This window comes from Simochromis diagramma, unplaced genomic scaffold (assembly GCF_900408965.1).
Source record: "Simochromis diagramma unplaced genomic scaffold, fSimDia1.1 OVJJ01000321.1, whole genome shotgun sequence".
In the NCBI taxonomy this organism is placed as follows: Eukaryota; Metazoa; Chordata; class Actinopteri; order Cichliformes; family Cichlidae; genus Simochromis; species Simochromis diagramma.
This window is the reverse complement of record NW_024386772.1, coordinates 17529943-17555368: the sequence shown is the minus strand read 5'-3', so window position 1 is coordinate 17555368 and position 25426 is coordinate 17529943. Positions and strand designations below refer to the sequence as shown.

Here is a 25426-nt window from a genome sequence, read left to right as displayed (position 1 = left end):
CTAAAGGAGCCAAAACCATCAGCACAGAATTAATAAAATTATCTGTGCTTAGCCTTTTTAGTCAATGTCCACAATAATTAATAATAATTAATAATTAAAATCTTTGGAAAATTTTCAAAATGCTTTTGCTTACAGGAAATTAGAATGAGATCAGACTGGCCCAGTCTCATTAAAAATAAATAAAAAAAACCAACGTCCTGCAGAGACAGTGGCATGTAACACATGGGTTTATGAAATGAGCCAGAGGACACTCTGGATTGGGAGGATGAAAGTTTTCTTCTCAAAGCCATTTCCTCCACACTTTACACATCCAGCAGCACAAAGTACATCAAAGTCAAAAGCTTGGATGTGTGCTCACCACATGCTGGTTGAAATTTTTATTTCAAAGCTAGTTTAAAGTTGTTTAACAGTTCATAAGGTGATCCTGACTTACATTTATACCAGTTCATTTGCTTACTGTTAAACTTAAGTACATTTTGCATGGAGCTACAGGCTACAGAGGCTATAAAGATGGTTGTGAGCAGTCAGGTTGGCAGTTCAACTCCAGGTCCAGCCCCATCAGCAAAACTATTTCTCTTTTACTTTTGCTTTTTCATCCCACACATCTGAAATTAATTTGGTAGCCTTGGTGTGAACTTTAAAGATATTAAAAAAAAATTAAACTCATGAAATGAGTCATGTAAAAATGCAGTCTATCTACACACACTTACACCCACTCATAACTGACAGATCAATAAAGAGCGGCCGTCACGGTTATGTCACCGCAGTCGTGTGCATATTTTGGTGACATAATAACAGAAAATATGAAATAAAACCCGAAAGATGTTGGGACTAAGTAAAAAAAACAAAACCAATCTTTTTGTGCCTTTAGTCATGGGAACAGAAATGTAAGTTTTTAGAGAATCATCAAAGGCATTCTTAGTTGTGAATCATCATCGTTTTTGTTTGTTAAACAGACAAAGACAAAAGAATTTCATACCAGACACACACATAAAGGCAAAGTCAGCAATAATGATTGATTAAAGTGGCAGAACTGCATAAACACTCCAGTCACCTGTTGTCAGCCACTAGACTGACATTTATTATTTAACCTCTGAGTACTGAGTGGACTGATTTGCAGCAAAAACTACTATCAAGTAAAACTGATAAAAAAAAGCAAACAAAAAAAACCCCTTTCTAATCAGAGAAAAAGCGTCACATCAAAAAGAAGTAATTGCAAATGCAATGAAGTTTGTGGCTGCAAAAGTGAGAGGACAGAAGAGATGAGTTCAGCTTCATCATCAACCATATTCTCTGTACCTCTGATACTGCTGCTGGCTGCTGCATCATGTGAGAACCTTTGGGTTATTAACACTACTGAAGACAACAGACATGGGAAAGTTTAAATTGATCATTTAAGTAATATTGATTTCTGTTTCCACAGGTGTGTACATTATTGATCTCATTCAGCCAAACTCACTGGTTGTGCAGCCTGGACAGCCTTAAACCATCACCTGTCACGTCTCTGGTTATTCTCTGACTGATAGCGGCTATGCAGCAGCTTGGATCAGACAACGTGAAGGAAAAATTCATGGAATGGACACTGACAGACCTGCACAAATACTCACTATTCAGCAGCAGGCAATCAAACACTTGCACATGCTTGTAGCATATTTAAATATATTTAATTAACAACTATGTATTACTGTGTAAAGGTTAGCCTAAAATAAGTTCTGTTAATGAACTTGAGGAAATAGAAGTCTTCCTGCTGAACCACACACACTGAATAGAAAGAGAAATAATCATCTTCATGGTAAACAAATAAATATTTATATTATGGAGAGTGTTGGCTATTTTTTGCAGCGTAGATCAGGACTGTCATTTTCATATTGAGAGTCAGGCCCTGAGTCAGAACCTGCAAAAGGCCACAGATTAAGCTGTACTGCTTTTGTATTCCCTCAGTCAGCTCTGGATTTTCTGGGCCTGATAGACTCCTGAAAAAAGACTGAAATATGATGATTTTGTCCTAATCAAAGATAACAGCCAATGGATTCACAAGTAAATCCTGGACGGTTGGGGTCAGGTGCCTGAAAAAGAGCTGGAGTCACTTACTGCTGTCACATGATTACATTCATTACACTCTCTCAGCGCTAACCCTTGCTCACAAACATGACACAAGTCAGAGCTTGTCAATCTATTTGGTTCCTAAAATCACTGTTTTGGGGTATCACTAACTGATGTAGCCATATGGTTTAGATGTGGACTGAAAACTAATGTTGTCATTCTTTTTGGAACACTAGAGGGCGTCCAGTGTCAAGCTCACCCTTTAGGACGGCGAGATTATCGAGTGTCTTCCTGTTGGTTGTCATTTGGGGGCAATGAATTTGGTTTCCAGCAGCAAAGAGAAACTTCTCTGGGTGTCTTCTTATTCACTCTCAACTACTGTCCTGTACAAAGATTAGCAGTCCTGTACATCCCTGGAGCTCGAGGTCAAAGGTCAAGACAGCAAGAGAATACCATGTCCTTTATCTATAGATAAATCTGCATGTATTCATTTATTAATTACTTTAATATTTATAAATTAAATAGTTACATCATGTTATTGTTGCATTTATGTCCTCAACAATTGTGCAATTAAAATTATACTGTAAAACAAACAAAACAGGCTTTAGGTTGTGTGAACAGTGACGATACAGTCAGATCCCTGTGCTTCTTAAAAAGCTCCTCCAGTGAAGACCTGTAACATAATAGAAGTTAGAGATTGTCATTAAAACTGTTAGTCAGAACAATAGTTGATACTATTACTATTGGTGATATCTGAAAAAGATTATTCAGTTTATTTATTTATTTTTTCATTAACTGAAAAAAAAAACAGTTTTTAAAAGTTACCGACTTGACAGATGTTGATGGCCAGTCTCTGGTGGAACCACTGGTTAAAAGGCCTGAAGAATAAAACAGACCAGAGCTCTGAGATTCTCATTCATCAGCTGGATCAGACAGGCTGTCAGAAAATGAGTAGAGGTGATTGTCTGGTTTGACAGTTACAGCTGTAGAAGCAAATACTACTCTCAGTCAGTCCAAAGCAGATTTAAATGGCCAGTGTGAAATTATTTTATTTATTACAATTACTTTTGTGCTTGGGAGCCACTTGAGGATATTTTTAGTTAATACACTTGTTAGTACAAATAATGTCTGATCTGTTTAAGGGAAGTCTGACTTAAAAGCATTCAAATGTTATCCCATGTACCTTTTTTATTTTTTATTTTTATGCTGTTTTCTCGTAGGTGACAGAACTGAGGATGTTATTGAGCTCAGTGTGATTTTAACACTTAAAAGTGTTGACTACGTTAATTTCTGCTCAGTCTATTCAGTGAGGAGGAGTTAATGCAAACTCAGATGTCTTTTACTTCTACTTATCTCCCAGTAGCGAGAACAACACATCAGTAGAGTCACAGTTTGATATGATGGACTACAAGACAGGACTGCTGTCAGGTGAAGATTTTCACTCGTAATTAGTTGTTTTGCCTTGAAAAATAACAACTTGTGTTGTAACTATGTTATTTTTCTTTTTCATTCGTCTGACAGGTGTTGATGGTCAGACTCTGACTGAGTCTGAACCAGTGGTTAAAAGGCCTGGAGAATCCCACACACTGACCTGTACAGCCTCTGGATTCACATTCAGTGACTACTGGATGGCCTGGGTCAGACAGGCTCCTGGAAAAGCACTGGAGTGGGTTGCAAGCCATTATAACAGTGGTAACATCCACTACTCTCAGTCAGTCCAAGGACGATTCACCATCTCCAGAGACAACAGCAAACAGCAGCTGTATCTGCAGATGAACAGTCTGAGGACTGACGATTCTGCTGTTTATTATTGTGCTCGAGAGTCACAGTGACTGAAGTTGTTTGAGCAGCTGTACAAAATCATGCAGTCATTATTCTACCTAATTTATTTTGCATGGCAATTGTAGAATAACGAGGATTTTACTAATGCTACCAAGAAGCTCATATTGCTTCTTTACAGTACTTTCAGCCATGGTCTCCTCCAGTGGCATCATGTAAACGATCTCATTATCAGAGGTACCCACAGTTCAGATGGTGTGGTGATTAGATGGTGGTGAGTTAATAAGCAGTTGTTCATATGTGTGGAGATCATTTCAGGCCTCATTAGACATTCCAGCTGTTTAAAGGTATTTTCTCAGGATTTTAGTATTATTACATTTTCAGTAATCTATGTACAGTACAGTAGACAGTATAGTACAGTGCTCTGCAAAGGTCTTGAGATACTTCTCATTTATTCATGTTTTGCTTCATAGGAGCCACATGTTCTCCCATTTCCTTCTTAACTTTATTGATTTTTCAAAATGAATTTGCTTATAGGAGTTAAGGAGTTTATGAAAAAAAAGAATAAATGTTTTAAACCAGAGAATATTATGAATATAAAAAAGAGAAATTTCACATATTTCCAATTTGTATTCAGTTTGTAGATTTCATTATTAAATTGTTAAATTGCAGATGTACAGTCCCTTTATTCAAACTGACATAATGCATTTCTTCATAACTGTGATGTATAAGAGGACAGAAGAGCTCACATTGGTTCAATTCAACTTCATCATCAACCATGTTCTCTGTAGTTCTGAAACTGCTGCTGCATCACGTGAGACGTTTTGGTCAATTCACGCTACTGAATACAACAGAAATCCTAAATAATTAAATAAATCATTTAGATAACACTGATTTCTGTTTCCACAGGTGTGGACAGCGTTGATCACATCCAGCCAAGCTCACTGGTTGAACAGCCTGGACAAGCTTTAACTATCACCTGTCGAGTCTCTGGTTATACTTTGACTGATGGTGGCTATGGAACAGATTGGATCAGACAAGGTGAAGAAAAACCACTGGAATGGATTTTCTACATATGGTATAGTGGAGGCACTTACCAAGATGATGCTTTAAAGAACAAGTTCAGCATCAGCAGAGACACTTCTGCTCAAACACTGACAATAACAGGACAGAATCTGCAGCCTGAGGACACAGCTGTTTATTACTGTATATGTTACCTCACAGTAATGCAAACTACTGACAGACCTGCACAAATACTCAGCAGCAACCATGCTTGTGCTGTAATTGTGAATAGAAATAATACCAGTGTGAGACAGAGAGCTTACCGTATGGCAAAGGGTAGCTTTAGCTCAGGAGAGAGAGCAGATAGTTTGCTAATTTCAGTCCTTTCATTGGAGTATAAATGTTTGTGAATGTTCAATAGAAAGCACTTATATGTAGAAAACATGCTTGGGTAAATGAGAAATGCCATATAAAGTAAAAAAGTGCTATATAAGAAATAGATTCTTCATATGTGGTTAGCTTTGTAAAATAAACTACTGTGTATTACTGTGCAGAAGTTGGCTAAAGGAAATTCTATTAATATGCCTGAGGAAATAAAAATCTTCATAGTGAACCACAACTATATATTTTTCTATATCATTTATCAGAACTTTTATTCAGTTTTGTGCACTGAATAATATGAGCCAAAGAATGCCACTGACTGAACTGTATAGCTTCAGGATTCACAGTCAGTAAATCAGTAATAACACGTGTCACAAACTGGGCCACATGACCATAATAAAACAAAAAAATGCTCACAAATTCCAGTTAAAAGAAACTGTTTATTATAAGTAACAAATAAATAAATAAACAAATAAATAAATAAATAAGAGAAATTCAAACTAACCACGGTGTGTACTCAGTACAATCAGGACAATCAAAGTATGCAACATCGTTTGATGCAAAAATCCATTTGCAAATAACATATTTCTGAATACAGCTGACAATTTACTTTTTTTTCCTCTAAACTTTCTAAATGTGTTTCTGTGAAGGAATCAGTGAAAACATGATGATTAGTTAATGTAAAAAAAACAACATTATTTATGATTTAACACTTCTTCCTAGTTTTAAGGAGGAGTCAATGCAAATATTTTAATGTTTTTCGTTTATACTTATCTGACTGCTTAGAGCATGACAAAACAGTGGGCAGTTGTAGTTGAACAAGATGGACTATAGGACAGCACTGCTACTTTTAACTGTCTGCTGGACAGGTGAAACTCTTCACTGATGTTCTTCTGTTTCTTTAATTTACGATGATACTTTATTTTGTTATGATGTCCTTTTTTATTTCTGTTGACAGGTGTTGTTGGTCAGACTCTGACACAATCTGAGCCAGCAATTAAAAGACCAGGAGAATCCCACAGACTGACATGTACAGCATCTGGATATAACTTTGGAGACCGCAGCCTGGTCTGGGTCAGACAGGCTCCTGGAAAAGGACTGGAGTGGATTGCTTACATATACTGGCGTGATGGCAGCACTTCCTATTCTCAGTCAGTTCAAGGCCGTTTTACCATTTCCAAGGACAACAGCAAACAGCAGGTGTATCTGCAGATGAACAGTCTGAAGACTGAAGACTCTTCTGTTTATTACTGTGCTCGGATCCACAGTGACAGAAGTTGTTTAAGCAGCTGTACAAAATCCTACACTCCTCACTATGATACATTTATCTTCAATGATAACTGCAGTATAATGAAAATTTTACTAACAATAGTTCTATTACTAGTATTACTGTAAGAAAAGTGTCTGTAGTTCATTATATTTCACTCTGCTAAACTTTCCATTGGTGTCTTCTTCAGTGACATCTATAAGGTGATTCCATTATCAAAGTTAATAAAACATGGAGGTCAGCTAAAATGGTCACAGCCAGTTTTTCTGGAGATCTTTCTTTGGTCTTTTCAGGTGATTCCAGCTGATTTAATGAATGTCCAAGCTGAAACAGTGTGTTGCCCTGATGAAAAGAAACAGAACAACAAAATATTTTTTTTAACAGGATACAAAGTGAAAAAAGTGCATGAGCGCACACAAACACACCCCCAGAAAAAACAATTAATAAAAAACAAGGCTTCCATGCATTTTTTCATCACTGAGTTCCAATCAATCTAAAAAAAACAAGTAAATAAATAATATCAGGTTTCAGACATGATATTTAATGCTTATGAGACATACTCTTCTTTTCTGCTTATGGGAAATTCTCTGTTCTCTTTTTTTTCTCAAACACATGGAAATGTTAAAAAGAAAAAGCTGGAATGACGTCACCAAGTGACAATAATGAACCATTCTGACAGCGCAGCAAGTCTCTCCATTGTCATTTCAAGTGAGGGAATTTGATTTCCAGATGAGAATGAAAAAAAATAATCTTTGGATTTCTGTTTTTATCATTGCCAGCTTACTATGTGTCTGATACAACAAACCAATAAAAAAATGTTTATTTCACGATAAAAAACGTTTTATTTACATTTATGTACAGTGTGCACTATAGTTCCAATTTCACATTTACAATACTGTCTTAAAGACTTGAGTCACCTCTTAATTCTTTATATTTGGTTTTCAGGAAGTTTTTCTTTGGACTCTGGTTGTGTTTTCATTCATTTTGAGTCCAGTCCTTGTTCGTGACAACAAGGGAACCCTTGTTGTGTCTATACAAAAACAGGAAGTTAGAAACAAACAACTTTAAATGGTACCATTGGGCAGTTTATTGTCAAAACATCATTTCTGCAAATTTAATTTGTTGACTCTATGATGAATGCCACTGATGACAGTTTGACACATAAAATAACTGTTGAACCAACAACATGATTACCAGCGACCTTTTAGCTGAAAACTTGTGTGAGTTGTGTCCTTAAAAAATGAGGAAAATGGATTTTAGGATAAAAAAGAAGTCCTTGGACTCACATCCAGTGCACACTCAGATCAGAGGAGGAAAGAGTTTCTGACTCCAGCTCTGGTGAATCAACTGTCATCTGACTCAAATGAACTCTCCTCTAGACAGTTTATTTATAAAGTGTTTTACGAACCCAAACATTACAGCTAAGCAGTGGATTTTCCAGTTTCAGTGCAGCTAGCCAAATAATGAAAAACCACTTACTGCATAAGAGACAGCTAGTGTAAATGGACAGTATATCCTCAGTTTCTTAACATAATGCTCATTCTTGCTGCCGGGAGCATTTTTAGTGTTTGTATTTTTTACTAGGTTATTGGTTCTGGTACTGCTTAGCTAACACACACTATGCACACGTTTCCATTTGCACAACAGCAGACGACAGTCATATCTGCAGATGAACAGTCTGAAAACTAATTTAAAAAATACTTTTTAGAGATCAAGTCAAAATGAAATGCATTATAAAAGACATAATAAGACAAATATCTCTTATTTGTCATCAGTCACTGAAGCTTTGCATAAATGGACAGTCTGTTTATTCAAATGAATTTAAAGCACTTGCTTATAACTTTGAGGTTGTTGCTGCATCAGTGAGAGAGCAGAGGAGCTCACATCAGTTCAGTTCAGCTTCATCATCAACCATGTTCTCTGTTGCTTTGATACTGCTGCTGGCTGCTGGTTCATGTAAGAAGCTTTGGTCAATTCACACTACTAAATACAACAGAAATACTAGATGATTAAATTAATAATTTAATTATTATATCTGTTTCCACAGGTGTGTACAGCATTGATCACATCCAGCCAAACTCACTGGTTGTACAGCCTGGACAATCTTTAACTATCACCTGTCAGGTCTCTGGTTATTGTCTGACTGATAGTGGTTATGGAACAGGTTGGATCAGACAACGTGAAGATAAACTACTGGACTGGATTTTTTACATGTGGTATAGTGGAGGCACTTACCAAAATGATGCTTTAAAAAATAAGTTCAGCATCAGCAGAGACACTTCTGCTCAAACAGTGACAATAACAGGACAGAATCTGCAGCCTGAGGACACAGCTGTTTATTACTGTGCACGTTACCTTACAGTGATACAAACCACTGACAGACCTGCACAAATACTCAGCAACAAGCAACACACCACCACACACATGTTGTAATTGTGAATCTGTATAATGAGTACTCTTTTGCAGCCAATATCAGGACTGTTTATTTTTTAACTTAATTCTAACCATATGTGCTACAACACAGGAATGTTGCTTTTAACTTGTTTTTGTCTTCATATAGTTTCCAACTTCAAGCAAATTAGTTTTCTTTCCTTTTATATTTATATATTTCTTTCCTTTTATCCTGAAAAAAGACTGAACTATAATGCTGCTATTCTACTGACAATCACAGCCAATGGATTCACATTCAGTAAATCTTGGATGGAAGAATGCTGCTTGTTGTTACATGTGACAGTGATTACACCAATTAGTCTGTCAGCTCTAATCAGGTTAAGCCAAAGGTTGGACCCAGGGTGTGGATTCACAAACACGAGTTTGAAGTGAATGCTGTCTTTATATGCAGTTGCAGTGTATTTAAACAAACAGACTTCTCTGGGAAAATCTGAAATGGGGACTGGGAGGGGGGCTAGCGACTGAGCAGGAGAACTGCCTGGCAGGCAGGATGACAGTGGAGGAAGCTGGTTAATCTGAGGGCTCGAGCGCAGCACATCACCCAAACAGCTGAGGCAGTGAAAGGATGGAAAACAGGCGCTGGAGATCACACACAGATAGCTTAACAGGAGGCTTGGAATAAAGACGGTGCATAACGGATTGAGGAGACAAGTGTTACCACAGAGGTAGTAGTACAATGTGGTGGAATGTGCCTCTTGAGAAACGCTGAGCTGACGAAGGCAATCTAGAACAGTTGGGAGAGGTCCTCATCTGAGGCAGCTCCAACCTGGTAACGCCTGCATATGGAACAAAACACAAAACAATAACACATAACCCAGCCTGCTCATACCCCAACAGAGCTGACTCTTGCTCAAATCACACAAGTCAGAGTTGTAAAACTGTTTGAACTCTAAAATCACTGTTGACGTTTCACTACCATAAACAAAAATATGCTTTAGGATTTAGACTGAAAACGAATGTTTTCATTCTTTTTGGAACACTGGAGAGCAGTCAGCGTGAAGTCTCACCCTCTAGATAACAGCTAGATGAGCAGACTGCGAATTTAGCTGTGATTGCAAAAAAGTTAGGTACAGTTAAGTACATCTTCAATTTTAAGAGAACTCCAAAACTAATAAAGTAACTTTCAAAATCTTTTATCATTTACCTTTTTAATGATTTAATTTCTGTGCTGTGTTTTCTTGTAGGTGACAGAATGAAGGATGTTATTAATCACAGTGTGATTTTCAACTAGTAAAAGTAGGAGTTAATGCAAAACTCAGTTGTCTTTCACATCTGTGTATTTGACTGTAGAAAGAATGACAGATCAGTTTTCACATTTTGATATGATGGACTGTATAACTGCTATTTTTCACTCCCTGCTGGGCAGATGAAGGTTTTCACTAGTATTTAGTGGTTTTTGTTGTGCCCTTAAACAGGAGAAATATTGAGGAAAGATGAATGAAGACACTGAAACACAGCTCTCACCTTCACTTGTCTGTACAGACTGACTGAGGGAAGAGGGGTGCGTATTCCCACATTTGAGCCCAAAGGCATTACCAATAGATCAACTCACAATCATCCAAGGCCAAACTCTTGACACAGATTCCCACTGCATTTTCCCTGCAGCAACACAGTCAAAACAACAATGAAGTTATTTTATTAGATATAAAGAACAAAAGTTTTTACTCAGAAAGGAATTACGTTTCTAACCCACCACATTTTGTCTTGAAAAACTTTAAAACTTACTTTGTAACTGTGTTATTTCCATTTTCTTTGTTGGCTTTTTTTTTCTTAATTTGTCTGATATGTGTTGATTATGGAAGCCCGTTTCCGCCACTAAAAAAAAAAAAAAAAAGCTAGTATCCATAACTCGAAATTTCGAGTTATTTTCTCGAAATTTCGAGTTATTATCTCGAAATTTCGAGAAATATAACTCGAAATTTCGAGTTACTTTTCTCAAAATTTCGAGTTAGCTCTGCCAATCAAAAATATACGTGAATGGGGTCGCTTTCTTGTTACCATATGGCGCAGGACCGCGCACTCAAAAACGGATCCCAACAAATTAAAGTATGTTTGCTGATAGTAACACCATGTGATTCAGCTAATAACACAGGGATTTCATCATTTGTGAAGCCAGGCTGAAAACACTCAGCAATCTGTGCATTCACGACTGGATGTAATACCGGTAGCTTAGCTGTAGCATTTGTAGCTGAGGGCTTCAGCTTCCGGGTAACATGGAAATGACGTCATTCACGTAGATTACTGATTGGCAGCGCTAACTCGAAATTTTGAGTTGCTTTTCTCAAAATTTTGAGTTAATATGTCGAAATTTCGAGAAAATAACTCGAAATTTCGAGATAATAACTCGAAATTTTGAGTTATGGATCCTTTTTTTTTTTTTTTAGTGGCGGAAATAGTTGATGGTTGGACCCTCACTAATTCTGAACCAGCAGTTAAAAGGCCTGAAGAATCCCACAGACTGATTTGTACAGCCTCTGGATTCACATTTAGTGACTACCGGATCATTACTGTGCTTGAGCCACAGTGACTGAACCTGCTTGGGCATCTTTGCATAATTCTAATTACAGTTTATTTATTTTGCATCTTAATTTTAATGCAATGAGGATATTGCTAAAAATAATGTTATTGTTACTAATACTACTAAGGTGTCTCTTTTGGACTTGTCTGAGAAGTTCTGGAAGTTCTTTTTTTTTCAGTTCTTTCAGCTGTGCTCTTCATTCTTGTCTCCTTCAATGCCATCAAGAAGATGATTTCATTATGAGCAGTATCCATCCTTCATATAACATGGTGATCAGTTAATAATAAACTTTTCATATCTGTTCAGATTTAAGGCCTCATTAGACAGTCAAGCTATTTAAATGGATTTTCCAGGTCCAGCTGTAACAACTTTTCCACCCGAATGAAAAGAAACAAAACTACAACACACTCATCAGACTTATCATTGCATCTGTATTAATGTTGAAAGAGAGGGTTTATGGAATTCTTCTCACTGAAACTTTCACACACATCCCAGAGTGACGCACCTCTAAGAAGCATAATGGCACAGAACTCAGACGGTCATTAAACTGTTAGTCTGAACAACAATGGATACGTTTTGCTATCTGACATAATTTCCTTAGGGAGTAGTACTAAATTCAATTCAATTCAATAAAATTTTCTGATTACAATTCTGTTTATTTGTTATCATGATACAATATTATTCATTATTATTATTATTAGCAGTAGTAGTACTTGTACTTGTACTTTGGATTTTATTTGAGAGCCACAGTGACTGGAGCTAATTTAATAGCTATACAAATCCCATCAAAATCAATGCTGATTATGTGGGTTTTATTGAAACTGGTAATATTTAATCTCAGAAAGATGAGGCAAAAAGAAAAAGGAAACAAAAACACACATCTTTTGTACAGTATGAGAAAAAACAACAACAACAACCAAACAATCAAACAACAAAAAAAAAACACTAGAGGGCAGTCAATATCAAGTTTCTCCCTTTAAAGAACAGTGAGTGTAGCTCAGAAAGCCGGTGTTTATTAAACCACAATCACTGTGACATTTACAAAGATGCAATAGCCTATATTAGAATGGAGAGTAGAATGAAATGTATAATATGCTGGGTTTTTTTTTCTTTTTTTAATAGAAAAAAAATCTTTATCGCATCAAAATAACAATGATTTAAAAAACAAATATGAACCATAATAAATACATGTGCAACAGAAGTTTGGAGAGTTAAATAAAATGTTGAAAAGACCCCAAAATGGGTTTGCAGAAGAACAGAAAACAGAAAATAATTCAGTGTATGACCGAGGCCAGGAAAGGTTTTTTGAATGGATACAAGTGGAACAGCATTCCCCTCACTGTCAAATCTACTCCCTCCACTGAATCTTTTAAAACTACAAAACTTTTTTTTCGTTGGCATTTGAGACTGTCTGAATTGCTCACCGTCTCTTTTGCGGCTTTATTGCCACTATGGACTGAATGGTAAAATGACTGATTCTTATATATACTATCTATACAACATGCCACATTCACCCACTCATACAAGCACTACTAAACTCAAGTGCAACTGATAAACATTGACACACACATTCACACTCAGATGAACGCATGGGAGGGCAATTTGGGGTTAGTATCTTGCCCAAGGATATTTGGCATGCAGATTACTCTCAGTAGCAGTCATTCACTTCAACAGCTCCACCTCCAGAGTTGACAGCAGATAGCAGCTGTTTTTGCAGGTGCAGTGGAGAAAAGTGAGATTAACAAATTTAACAGTTTCAGTTCTGCAAAATCCAAAGACCAAATTAGAGTATTAAGCAATCTTGAAAGAATAAGTCAGTTAGCATTTTTTAAACATAAAATCATAAGCTTGAAAGAAAAAGGCAGAGCAGTTTCATATCATTTTTTTTTAATGAGCCAGAACCATAAGCAGTATTTTTATTTTTATGTTTTTGCACTCAGTCACACCTGTTTCATTTCCTGAGTTATTGCTTTCTGTGGTGCAGTATTTCCTGGTATTTCTGTGACTGAAAACACAATTTGAATACTGAAGCATTCTTGACTTTTGGTGTCACGAAGTTTTAGCTTTCAGTAGCACAAAGGTATGAAAAAAAAACCCACTCAGGAGGCTGTCATCTTGTAAATAACCCATGAAAGAATAAAGTTATGTTGAAACCAAGCACACCATTGTTTTTCTTGTGACATTACCAATAAGTTTGATGTGTCACATGGCCCTCTTCCTATTGAAAAAACAAAAGTTGTATCCAAGATGGCCGACTTCTAAATGTCCACCATGGTCACCACCCATCTTGAGGAGTTTGCCCCCTCACATATACTAATGTGCCACAAACAGGACTTTAATATCACCAAACATTCCCATGTTATTACAGTGTATCCATATAAATGGCCCACCCTGTATTACTCCCAGTCAGTCCAGGGTAGATTCACCATCTTCAGAGATGACTCCAGCAGTAAAGTCTATCTACAGATAGACTTTACTGCTACATCCACATCAGTCCAGCTCTAAGGTCTTTACACTGGCTGCATGTCTGTCAGAGGATAGACTTTAAAGTTCTGATGCTGGTCTATAAAGCTCTGAATGGTTTAGGACCAAAATACATCAGTGACCTCCTGACCCAGTATGAACCTTCCAGATCCCTCAGGTCATCTGGATCCGGCCTTTTATCAGTTCCCAGAGTCAGAACCAGACATGGAGAAGCTGCATTCAGCTTTTAGGCTCCATATATCTGGAACAAACTCCCAGAAAGCCTCAGATCAGCTGAAACACTCAGTTTATTTAAATCCAGGTTGAAGACTCATCTATTCTCAGCTGCATTTGAATAAAACACCAAATCCACACTTTTAAGCTTAAATTTCAAAACTTAAATTTTAACTACTGATTTTATCTACTGTTTTTTTTAATCAATTCTAATCATGCTTTTTATTTGTTTTTGTTTTTAATGTCTCTGTAAAGCAGCTTGAATCACCTTGTTGTTGAATTGTGCTATATAAATAAACTTGCCTTGCCTTACAGATGAACAATCTGAAGACCGAGGACTCAGCAGTTTATTACTGTGCCAGGAGAGACACAGTGAGTTGAGTTCCAGAGGAGTGATACAAAAAATATTTCCTCTATTTCTTATTACAATATTGCAAATTTGACTTATCTTGTATAACATTTTATAGCTGTGTTTATTTTAGTGAACATGTTTAGTTATTAAAATAAGAATCCCTACTCTCTCTTTGGCTCTTGGCGAAGGCAGTCGCACTTTTTCTCCTCTCCTCCTTCCCCTTATCTTCCCTGCTTAGCCTCTTGTGTCCTTGTCTTGTCTCGTGTACACTCTCTCACAGTTCTCTAAAACCTAAAAGAGAATTATGGATTTGATCAACTGGTCTCTGAATGCTATTGACACCAGACATGGAGGGTCGTGTGCCTGGCGGGACTGTCGATTGAGGACGCTGAAGATATCTACCTATTCAGAACCATGATAATAGGGTTCTTGCTGATTGGAGCTGGCTTGGCCTTGGCTTATCGGAGAATTAAGAAAGTGGAACCGGCTGTTCAAACCCCCCCAAGGCTGCCCGCTGGGATTGAAACGGTGGGACGAGGTGCGACTTCTCAGAATGGGCTCACTGAGTGCAGCATGGTTAAGATCTTGGAGAAGCTTGCAGCTGCTGTGAATACTCAGAGCGTATGTTGGATTACATCAAGGAGAAGTTCACTCAGAATAACATCTCTGAGCGAAAGTTGGATCACATCTTGGAGCAGCTCACTGCAGTCGTGAGTTCTCAGAATCAGCTCTCTGAGCACAAGAATGACAACACCACGGAGCGCAAGTTTGATAACATCATGGAGAAGCTCGCGGCTCTCCAACGGGAGATTGAGAGACCAGTGTCGGTTTCGCCATGTTCAAGAGCAGCTTTGAAATTCTCATGAGTTGTTCGCACAAAAGAAAAACCACCATTTTATTGCGGCTATCCCTTCGGCGCCAGCTGTGGGCTCAAGGCTGGAGCCGAACAAAAACTCCCTGATTTATATCATCTGACATGTAATCAGTTTCATCCTGTATGTCAGTGACATCTCTAAGTTGCACTTGTTGCCTAATAATAATAATAATTCTGTGTTTAGACTGTTCTTCCCACTCTATGCAAGGCCACCTGGGTTGGCTGGTAGACTGTTTACTTACCCTCCCATAGGAGCCCAGCATGAGTAGAGGTCTCTTTTTTTCCTCTTGTACTTTCCATTGTAGTGTACGTTTCAGTGTTTTTTTCTGTAATGCAACCGTTCTCTGACTTGTATCCCCATGTGATGTCTGTGTTGTGTGTGTAAGGTCGGGGGGCGGGTTCATTCCACTGCAGGGCAACCTGCCACTGCATGTGGCGAATAAAATTTGAACTTGAAGCTTCACTTACAAAGTCTGGTTGTTAACACTTCATAGTAAATAAGAAAAATATTTTGAACTCAGTAAATCATGAAACTAAATCTTTACTCTAGTCAAGTTAATATATCTGACGGAGTTTGAAGATAACCAGCTTTATTAGCCACTCTTTGTTGGTTCACATTGTCACTGACAAGGAGCATTACTTATTTGACTCACACTAAAAATTCCTTTACAGCAAAAAATATTCAAGGAGTATTCAGGCTAAACACATGAGAGGCAAAAACATCTGACAAGTTCATTCCAAGTGAATCTATTCTGGGAGGGGTCAACACTAATTCAGATGTATTTTACTTCTATATATAAGAAAGATCTGAACTCACGGTTTGATATGGTAGACTGTAAAATTGCAAAATATTTTTTTTCCCCACAGCGAGGGATTGAGAGGTGATCGTGGCTCAAGAGTTGGCAGTTCGTCTTGTAATCGGAAGGTTGCTGGTCGTTGTGTCCTTGGGCAAGACACTTCACCTACTGTCTACTGGTGATGGCCAGAGGGTCCGATGGCGCGATATGGTGGCCTTGCTTCTGTCAGTCTGACCCAGGGCAGCTGTGGCTACAACTGTAGCGCTATATAAATGCAATCCATTATTATAACTTATAGGAAAAATTTGTATTATTATTTGATTTGATAGACTGTAGGACAGTGTTGCTACTTTTGACTGTCTGCCGTACAGATAAAACCGTTTACTAAAACTTTATAATTTCTTTAAATTTATTATGAAAATCATTAGGATGCCCACAAATTGACCTTTACAAGATCTGGATGAAACCGGGTCACACAGGCTACTGGAAAAGGGCTGGAGTGGATTGCTCATATCTGGGCCAGTGGTGTCACCACGTTCTGCTCTCAGTCAGCTGATTTACCATCTCCAGAGACAACAGCAGACAGCAGGTGTATCTGCAGATGAACAGTCTGAAGATTCTGCTGTTAACACTCATAGTAACTGAAGTACTTTAAGCATCTGTAGAAAGTCCTACATTTCTCACCTTTACTATCAGTCTTAATAATAATAATAATAATAATAACAATAAAGGTTAAAATCATTGGGAGGGGGAGATTGCCAGCACAAAGATATCGCCATTATCACTGACCGCCAGAAAATCTGTGGAGAGCAGTGTCTGAGCTATAGTTTGCTTTAAAACCTGACTGGAACCTTACAAAGAGTTCACTTCTGTGTGTTCAGCCACACACTTTACTAAAACATTTGGAGACAATATGAAGTTTGTAAATGAGCCTAACATTATAAGGAAAGTGTGGTGGCAGATTTCTTTTGTCATGTATTAATCATATATTTTTAATCATATCACATTAGTCATAGTAATGTCACTTTCTCAGTTAGTTGTATGCATGTGCACTACAGATGGGCCTTATGCTCTACACACACAGTGAGGCCATTGTAATGGGAGACCTTAAACAGGTCGTGAGACTCCTTCTGGCTGTCAGGGATGTAAATCCTTAGGTGACGGCTAAGCAGAAAAAAAGGCCATAATTCTCTCTGTGAGGGAAGGGGTTTTAAGGATGGGGCTGATGGTAAAGCCGCCTTGATCTGAACGTTTGCTCCACTGCAGTGTTTTTTTTCTTTTCCTTTTTCTTTCAATAAACCTCGCTTCAAAAGACACACTCACCTGATGGCTGTAATTTTATTTAAGATTTTCCATAACAAAGGTCAGGGGTTCTTTTTTATAAGGTTTTACCAATGTTTTCTTTGTTTGTATTAACAATGGAGAACCAGTCACTACTGGCACAATAATTATGGATAGATAATTAATTTCAAATTTCATTCCAATTTTAACAAATCTCTTAACTGGAAGAGAATTACATTTTTTTTAATATTGTTAATCTGAATTCACAACTTCAAATTTGATTTTAGAAACAGAATTTGAATGTGATAGGAGGAGCTTAATGTAAACACAGTGTCAGTGATGTAGTGAGAATCTCATTACATGATTATATTTAAAGGAGTTCTGCAGAGTTGTAAACATACCCAACACACTGTCAGTATGGCTTACAGAAAGTTAACACTCCTGTTAGTTGCTCTCTTTGTTTCAAGTTGTGTCCAAGGTCAGACCATAACAGAGTCTGAACCAGCTGTCAAAAGACCTGGAGAGTCACACAGACTCACATGTACAACATCTGGATTTAGCTTTGGAAGCTCAGAGTGGAGCTGGATCAGACAGGCTCCAGGAAAAGGGCTGGAGTGGATTGCTTAGATACAGCTAGTACTCCTATCTATTACTCCCAGTTAGTCAGTCAGGGGTAGATTTACTATTTCAGAGATGACTCCAGCAGTAAAGTCTATCTACAGATGAACAATCTGAAGACCGAGGACACAGCGGTGTATTACTGTGCCAAAGGGTACACAGTAACTTAAATACCAGAGGAGTCATACAAAAAATACTTCCTCTATTTATCACAGTGACACAGAGCATTTGGCTTTGTCTGTAATACATACGGTGTAGTCCTCATTTCAATGAATATGCCATATCATGTTTTGAAAATTGAATCCAACATTAAAATGCATCTCAACTGTCCAGGTTCAACACACATTAACAGTGACTTCCAAATTCATTCCAATTTATCTGACAACATAATAGAAGCCAGAGAAGAACATACTTCTCTAATATCATTCATAGTTTTAGTACCAACTACAAGATGGGGCCATTGCTTCAAAGTCTCTACTTGGAAGGGGAAGATTTTTACTTAGATTTTGTGTAAGAAAAACAGCCGACAGGAGCAGGTGTGAGAAGTTATGACATTGCTAAAGTCTGTTGTTCTCAGCCACTTCAAATTTACCTTCTCCAGAGAAAAAAAACAGAGAGCAGCTGTATCTACAGATGAACAGGCTGAAGATTGAAGATTCTGCTGTTTATTATTATTATTATTACTGATAGTGACAAAAGACAATTTTAACAGCTACACAAAATCCTTCAAATCCTTCTTTATGTATAAAAAATAAATGAAGGGAAAAGAGAAAACAAATTGTCTCCACCTTTAGAAAACAGTGAGATCAGTGATGACTCCAGCTTAGTGTGTGAACTAAGCTGTACCCCAGATTTAAACAGACAAACATAATCAAGAGGAGCTTGTGTTTCCTATACTTACATGCTCCACATTTATTTTTAAATTATATTTGTATGGAACATGTTTTATCACACTGAAATAACTATACTTTTAAATGAATAAAATCTAATATATATATATATATATATATATGTATATATATATATATTCTTGAGTGAAGTACAGTGTCTTTGAATAAAAACTCTTTATTTTTTCAACTTTTCTGTCCTCTTGTTGAGGAGGAGCTGATGCAAATATCCTTTCTTCTACCTCTACTTATCAGACTGCTCAAAGCATGCAGGGAATAGTGGACAGACAGTTACTCAAAATGGATTGTAAGATAGCGCTGATACTTTTGACTGTCTGCTGTGCAGGTAAAACTTTTACCCAAAAAAAATCATTGTAATTTTTTATTTTTTTATTCTCTCTCTTTATTTCTGTTGACAGGTGTTGATGGTCAGACTCTTACAGAGTCTGAACCAGCAGTTAAAAGTCCAGGAGAGTCACACAGGCTGACCTGTACAGCCTCTGGATTCACATTCAGCAGCTACAATATGGTCTGGGTCAGACAGGCTCCTGGAAAAGGACTGGAGTGGATTGCTTTCATTTACACTGATAGTAGTGGCAGCTTCTACTCTCAGTCAGTCAGAGGCCGGTTCACCATCTCCAGAGACAACAGCAGACAGCAGCTGTATCTGCAGATGAACAGCCTGAAGACTGAAGATTCTGCTGTTTATTATTGTGCTCGAGACTCACAGTGACTGGAGCTGTTTCAGCTGCTGTACAAAATCCTTCATGTGTCAGAAGAAATAAGAAATACTGAATTTCTATAGGACAATATGCATAGAAGTTGGAATAAAAACATTTATTGCAGCTCTCATCATGTCTCATCTCTACCTTTAGAAAACAGATGGATCACTGATAGCTGCAGCTTTATGCGTGAGTTTACCTGAAAGACTGAAGTAGCAGACATTTAAAGACTAAGTCAAAACAAAGTCTATTTTTATCTCAGACAAGTTTACAAAGAAACTAAATTGTGAAGTTCTTGGTCCACGGTGCAAATATAATAGGACAAATAAGCACAAATACTCAGCAACCTGCAAGACACAACCGAAAAAACGTTGCAAATGTGAATAATGATTTTATGAATTAACATTTGTCTGGTCAGTTCTTCTCTGATAGACAGAATATAAATGTATTTGACCAACTTTTAGAAAACACACCAGTGTGTCTAACTATTTACCAGTTAGCGTCAAAGTATTTCAAACAAATAGACCTGAAAAATACGCTTCATACTGAACCACACAAACACTAATTTTCTATTTCATCACAGTGTTCTGACAAATCCAGTGATCTTTAAACACTGTATAAAACAAACACAGAGATACACAGAGTTTTATGATAAAGATGAGGATCAATTTACAGCAGTGATTGTAATGCAGGGAGAGGAATAAAGATACCATAAAGACACCATAACAGCAGCTCTGCATATTTGATTTGGCTGATTCTGACAGAACCTCCAGGTAGTTTACAACTCTTCTTGGGCACAAGCCAGGGAACGTGTAAACCACTGCACTACACTTCCTAACAATTTAAGTAAAGTATGTGACGGTGGATCAGTGAGGAAACAAAGCGGGTCACATCAGTTCAGCTTCAAGACCAAAATTCTTGTCTGCAGTTCTGATACCGCAAGCTGCATCCTATTTTACTGGGTTCACTCAAATAACACATTAGAAACTCAAAGTAATTTAATGAGTGATGGATACAATGCTGATTTCTGTTTCCACAGATTCTTTTCAGTGACCCTTACACACAGACAGAGAAACTAGTATCAATAAATAATTAAAAACAAATAAAAACATGTTTTAGAATTTCAACTCAAAACTAATGTTGCAGATTGTATCAGGACACTAGAGGGCAGTTGGTGTTCAGTCTGTCCCTTTAGGAAACAGTTACTGTAGATCAGCTGTGTTTGTAGCTTCATGTGTGATTCAGATGTTGATGAGTGACAATAACAGGACAGAATCTACAGCCTGAGGATACAGATGTTTATTAATGTGTGAGTCTCTGGGCCACACAAACCTGCACAAATACTCAGGAAGATATAATCAGAGTTTGGACAAAAACAATGCTACATGTGATTTGTCACAAACCTTGATATGATTAGTTCTTATGTTTATTTAACTACAAGAAAGGACAAAGGTGTGTATTGTTGTATGAATAAATATCTACATTTGATAAATATCTCCCCGTGCCAGAGCTACTCTCTTATTGTTGAAAATAAATAAGTTCATGTATACATCTATCATAACATTTTTAGTAAAGTTCTCTTAAATTCTTCTCTTCTGGGTATTGTAGTCTTTAGTGAAAAACTCTTTCAGGTACATGGGGTAGAAAATGCAACCTGTTGCCTTTAACTCATGTTGTGGAGCAAAAAAATACTGTTGCCCGTCTACCAAGAATCACTTATTTAAAGAAACACACCACTGGCCAGTCTCTATGTTGCTGGCTGTAGCTCAGCAGGTGCTAGACCAGGTCATGTAATGACATGTAATAGGAAAGTTGCTGGTGTGAGCCCTTGCTGCTCGATTCTGTATCTTTAGGCAAGACGTTGAATCCCAAGTTCTCTCTGATGCATCTCTCTGGTCCATTGGAGTGCGAACGTTAGATAGTAAGCACTTAAGTGCAGAAAAAAGTGGTTGTGTGACTGGGTGAAAGACGAATGTTGTGTCTTTTAAATGTGAATGACACATCACTTAGAAGAATTTTAAGAGAGATAAACTAAGCAAGTCCTCCTCTGAGCTGAAAACATGAGGCGAGACATTGCAGATATGTATTAGATAGATTTTGCCATAAAAGGACGACCATTTACACAGAAGGCAGTACACAGAGGACTGATACAGATCTTAGATCTTTTCCAGGGTGTTTGTTAAAACAGCAGATGTGTGCAGCAGCAGTCAATGCTCAACCTTGCAGTAAATATTGAGTTTCCTTTTTTTTTTTTCAATGCCTGTAAATTTTGTTAATCTGATTTTTGAAAAGAAAGTAGTGTATATGTGGCTTCACATTAATTATTGAAATTTTAAGTCTCCCTAGTTTTAAGGAGGAGTCAATGCAATACTTAGATGTCTTTGACGTCCATATAACTGCCTGATGTCAAGTGTGAAGAGAAGAGTGGACAGGCAAAGACATAGTCAAAAATAATGGACTGTGTGACACTGTTGTTACTTTTGATTTGTCTGCTGTGCAGGGTAAAAACTCTCCACTAAAACTCTTTTTTCATATTGTTTTAATTTACTATGGAATTAAATTATTTTTCATTGTCATTTGTTTATGTTGACAGGTGTTGATGGTCAGACTCTGACACAATCTGAACCAGCAGTTAAAAGACCAGGAGATTCCCACAGACTGACTTGTACAGGATCTGGATATAGCTTTGGTGGCCACAGTATGCACTGGATCAGACAGGCTCCTGGAAAAGGGCTGGAGTGGATTGCTTACATTTACAGCGATGGTAGTGAAACTTTCTACTCTGATTCAGTCAGAGGCCGCTTTACCATCTCCAGAGACAACAGCAAACAGCAGCTGTATCTGCAGATGAACAGTCTGAAGCCTGAAGATTCTGCTGTTTATTACTGTGCTCGAAATCCACAGTGACTAAAGTTCTTTCAGCGGCTGTACAAAATCCTACAGTTCTTGTGCATTAAGCAGGGGGTGCTGTGACACCTGCTTTTTAGGAGAAGACCTATTGCAACATCCCTGCAACCCCTAACCCACAGCCTTGTCAGCAATTCTTAAAATTTTAATTTTTATTCAATATTTAAAAAAGCATTTTAAATTCACTTGTGAACAAAAACATGAACCAGCAAGCAATGCCTGTAAGAGAAGCAATTTGGTTTCTAAGTGGTAAATTGTCGGATAGTGAAATTAGTCCTTGGGAGTTTGATTAAAATGATGAAATAAAAGCAGAAATGAGGGGAAAAGCATAATTGACAATTATATTCCTTATAGTCCAATAAGGAATATATGGGACGAAACAAGGGCAACACAAAATGGCTGTATAGCTAAAGTTTGTGATAGAAAATTAAAATACATTTAGTCCACATTATGCATGTACTTAATGTATACGCATGTGTTGGTGTTTAACAAGACCCCGGACAAATACTCAACTTTACTACGGTAAGCCAAATATTTGCTTTAAATAGCAATAGCAGTCTACAGCTGTTCACTACAGATACTTAACCACAGTTTTCACTGTAGTCCTTACTGCTAGCAAAATGATGTCATCTACACATATGTCCCCGTGCCTTTATACAAATGTTTGTGATTGTTTGTTTTTGTCTAGGGACTCATCAAAGTCCCCAAAAATCTCCTATACTGCACCACTGAAAACAATACTCAGAAATAAAGCCATTACCCAAAAAGCAACAAAGCTGGTTTTATTTTTGACAAAAAGTAAATTCAAGCGAAACACAGATCAAGCTAGAGGCCAAGAAGGCATTTCAAAACCTAGTGATGAATAGTAATAAGAACAAAAAGAAGAAGAAGGTGAAAATCACTGGAAGCTATAACTGCAAGCAGATGGGGTAAAGAGAATTAAGAACCTAAAAGAGGGTCAATTAAAAGCAAATATATAAACATTATAATTGTTAAAAATCATAGGAAGAGATGATAAACATTATAAAAGACAAATAAAGTAACTCAAACTGGAGGCACAGAGCAAAGAGCGAAAGCAATTTAAAGGGATGATAATCTCATTAATCTCTGGCCCAAATAAATGCAAATCCAGTTAAAATCCAGTGCTGCACTGTGAGTCAGTAAAACACATTGATTGCACTCAAATAAAAAAGAAAAATGGCATCTGCAGCTACCAACAATGATTCATCATCATTCTATGAAGCATCATCTCTGTGCTGTGGTCTGTTTTATACAGGTAGGTCGACAGAAGCATTTCTGTTAGTTCAGCAACAACCATTTTGTAAATCCTTAGGGAGAAAGGGAGTTTGATATTTTTTTTTAAATTATCCAGAGACTTTTGTGTCCAGAGAGGATTTTTAAAATTTGATCTTAATCAGAAGAGTTTGAATAACTGATTTTTGTAAGTAAACAGGGATACAACCTGTCAGTAATGATGTATTAATTAGATTAGATTAGACTTTGTGGGTTGACAGATCCAAACATTTCCTTTACAGATCTCATCAGCAGGATATCAAGTACACAGGAAGAGGGCTTCATTTTGTCAATTAGCTAGTAGGAGTTTCTCCAGTGTCCTTAGCAGGGAAGAGGATGTTTGTGTTGGGTTTTTTAAGTTTAAAAAAAAAAAAAACAGGATAAAAGAGTGAAAAATAGTAAAAGAAAAAAGTAAGATAAAAGATCAGTGTAGTTAAAAAAAGAAATATTAATCAGTGTCCCTCTGCCAGAAACACATATATTTCAATGTGACCAAACTCACTGATAGTACTGAGCATCCATATACAGCATCACAATGCTGAAACTAACTGTAATCAAATGTTAAAAGAAGAAACATTAAATACTTCAACGTAATACAATGCATTACATCTGGTGTAGATTTGGAAAAGAAAAGCATTTTCTATGTTACTTAAAAAAAAATTAATTTAGCAATGCCATAATGGGTTTTACGTGAACATATATCATTGCTAGCCCTGTGAATAAATTGGGCAAGCACGAGCGGAAGGGTTGTACCCTGCACTTTGTCTCTTGTATAGGCGCTGGCAGTGGACGAACACCATTTGCATGGGACATCAAATTGGATACAATAGTATTCCATGATGCTATCTAGAATGTTTACACACTCACAAAGAGTATGTGAATAGAAAGTGTAAGTGAATGAACAGTGTCACCATGTAGAAAAGCAGAACATAAAAAAAAGTAATGTAATACATTAAACCTGACAAAGAGAAAGTACAACATTAGATGTGAATCTGAAAGAAACAGCAGGTTTTGATCCAATTTTTATAAAACTACTAAAATATCCGAAGAGTAAATATTTAAGGGAGGGCTGGGGCAACTACAAAACACACACACGAAGAAGAGTAGAGAGGCAGGTAAACTCATAGATAACTGTGGTTTAGTAACGACTACCGATGAAGACAGCAGAGGTTAGGACAAAGGGGCCCTGAAAAGACACGCAAACGCTTGCAGGAAGGCACAACAGCCAAAACCAAAAAGATGAGGATCATAGAAATAATTCTCCTCATAACTTCATAGAAAAGAAACTATAGAGGTGGTACAGAAGTTAAAAACCATCCAAGGACTCTCCAGACAGAACTTTGGAAAGAGCGAATAATAGAGAAGGATAAACAAAATAGAAAGGTATTAGTGGTGTGATATTTGTTAGATATATATGATGATGTGAAGGGAGAGAGCTTATATCGTGGACAATAAACCAGTCACAGGAAATAGTGTCGGCTAATTTATTCTATGACGCTGAGATAGACCCGCTAATGGTAGTTCTTTCAAATATGGTCATAACACTTATTTTTGACA

General features: G+C 37.2%; 2 protein-coding genes, 1 long non-coding RNA gene and 1 gene segment (V, D, J or C); 3 read left to right on the top strand and 1 right to left on the bottom strand.

Annotated features, from left to right (window-relative positions):
• Positions 1–25426, top strand: part of LOC120747509 (immunoglobulin epsilon heavy chain) — a 438017-nt gene that overhangs the window by 77150 nt on the left and 335441 nt on the right. The gene's annotated exons all lie outside the window — the stretch shown is intronic.
• The window catches only part of LOC120713955 (immunoglobulin mu heavy chain-like), a 539092-nt gene that overhangs the window by 185655 nt on the left and 328011 nt on the right, over positions 1–25426 (top strand). The gene's annotated exons all lie outside the window — the stretch shown is intronic.
• Positions 1–25426, bottom strand: part of LOC120714171 — a 514712-nt gene that overhangs the window by 166516 nt on the left and 322770 nt on the right. The gene's annotated exons all lie outside the window — the stretch shown is intronic.
• LOC120714044 lies at positions 19205–19767 on the top strand. The segment is given in 2 exon segments: positions 19205–19293; positions 19367–19767. Coding segments are annotated over 2 exon segments (393 nt in total).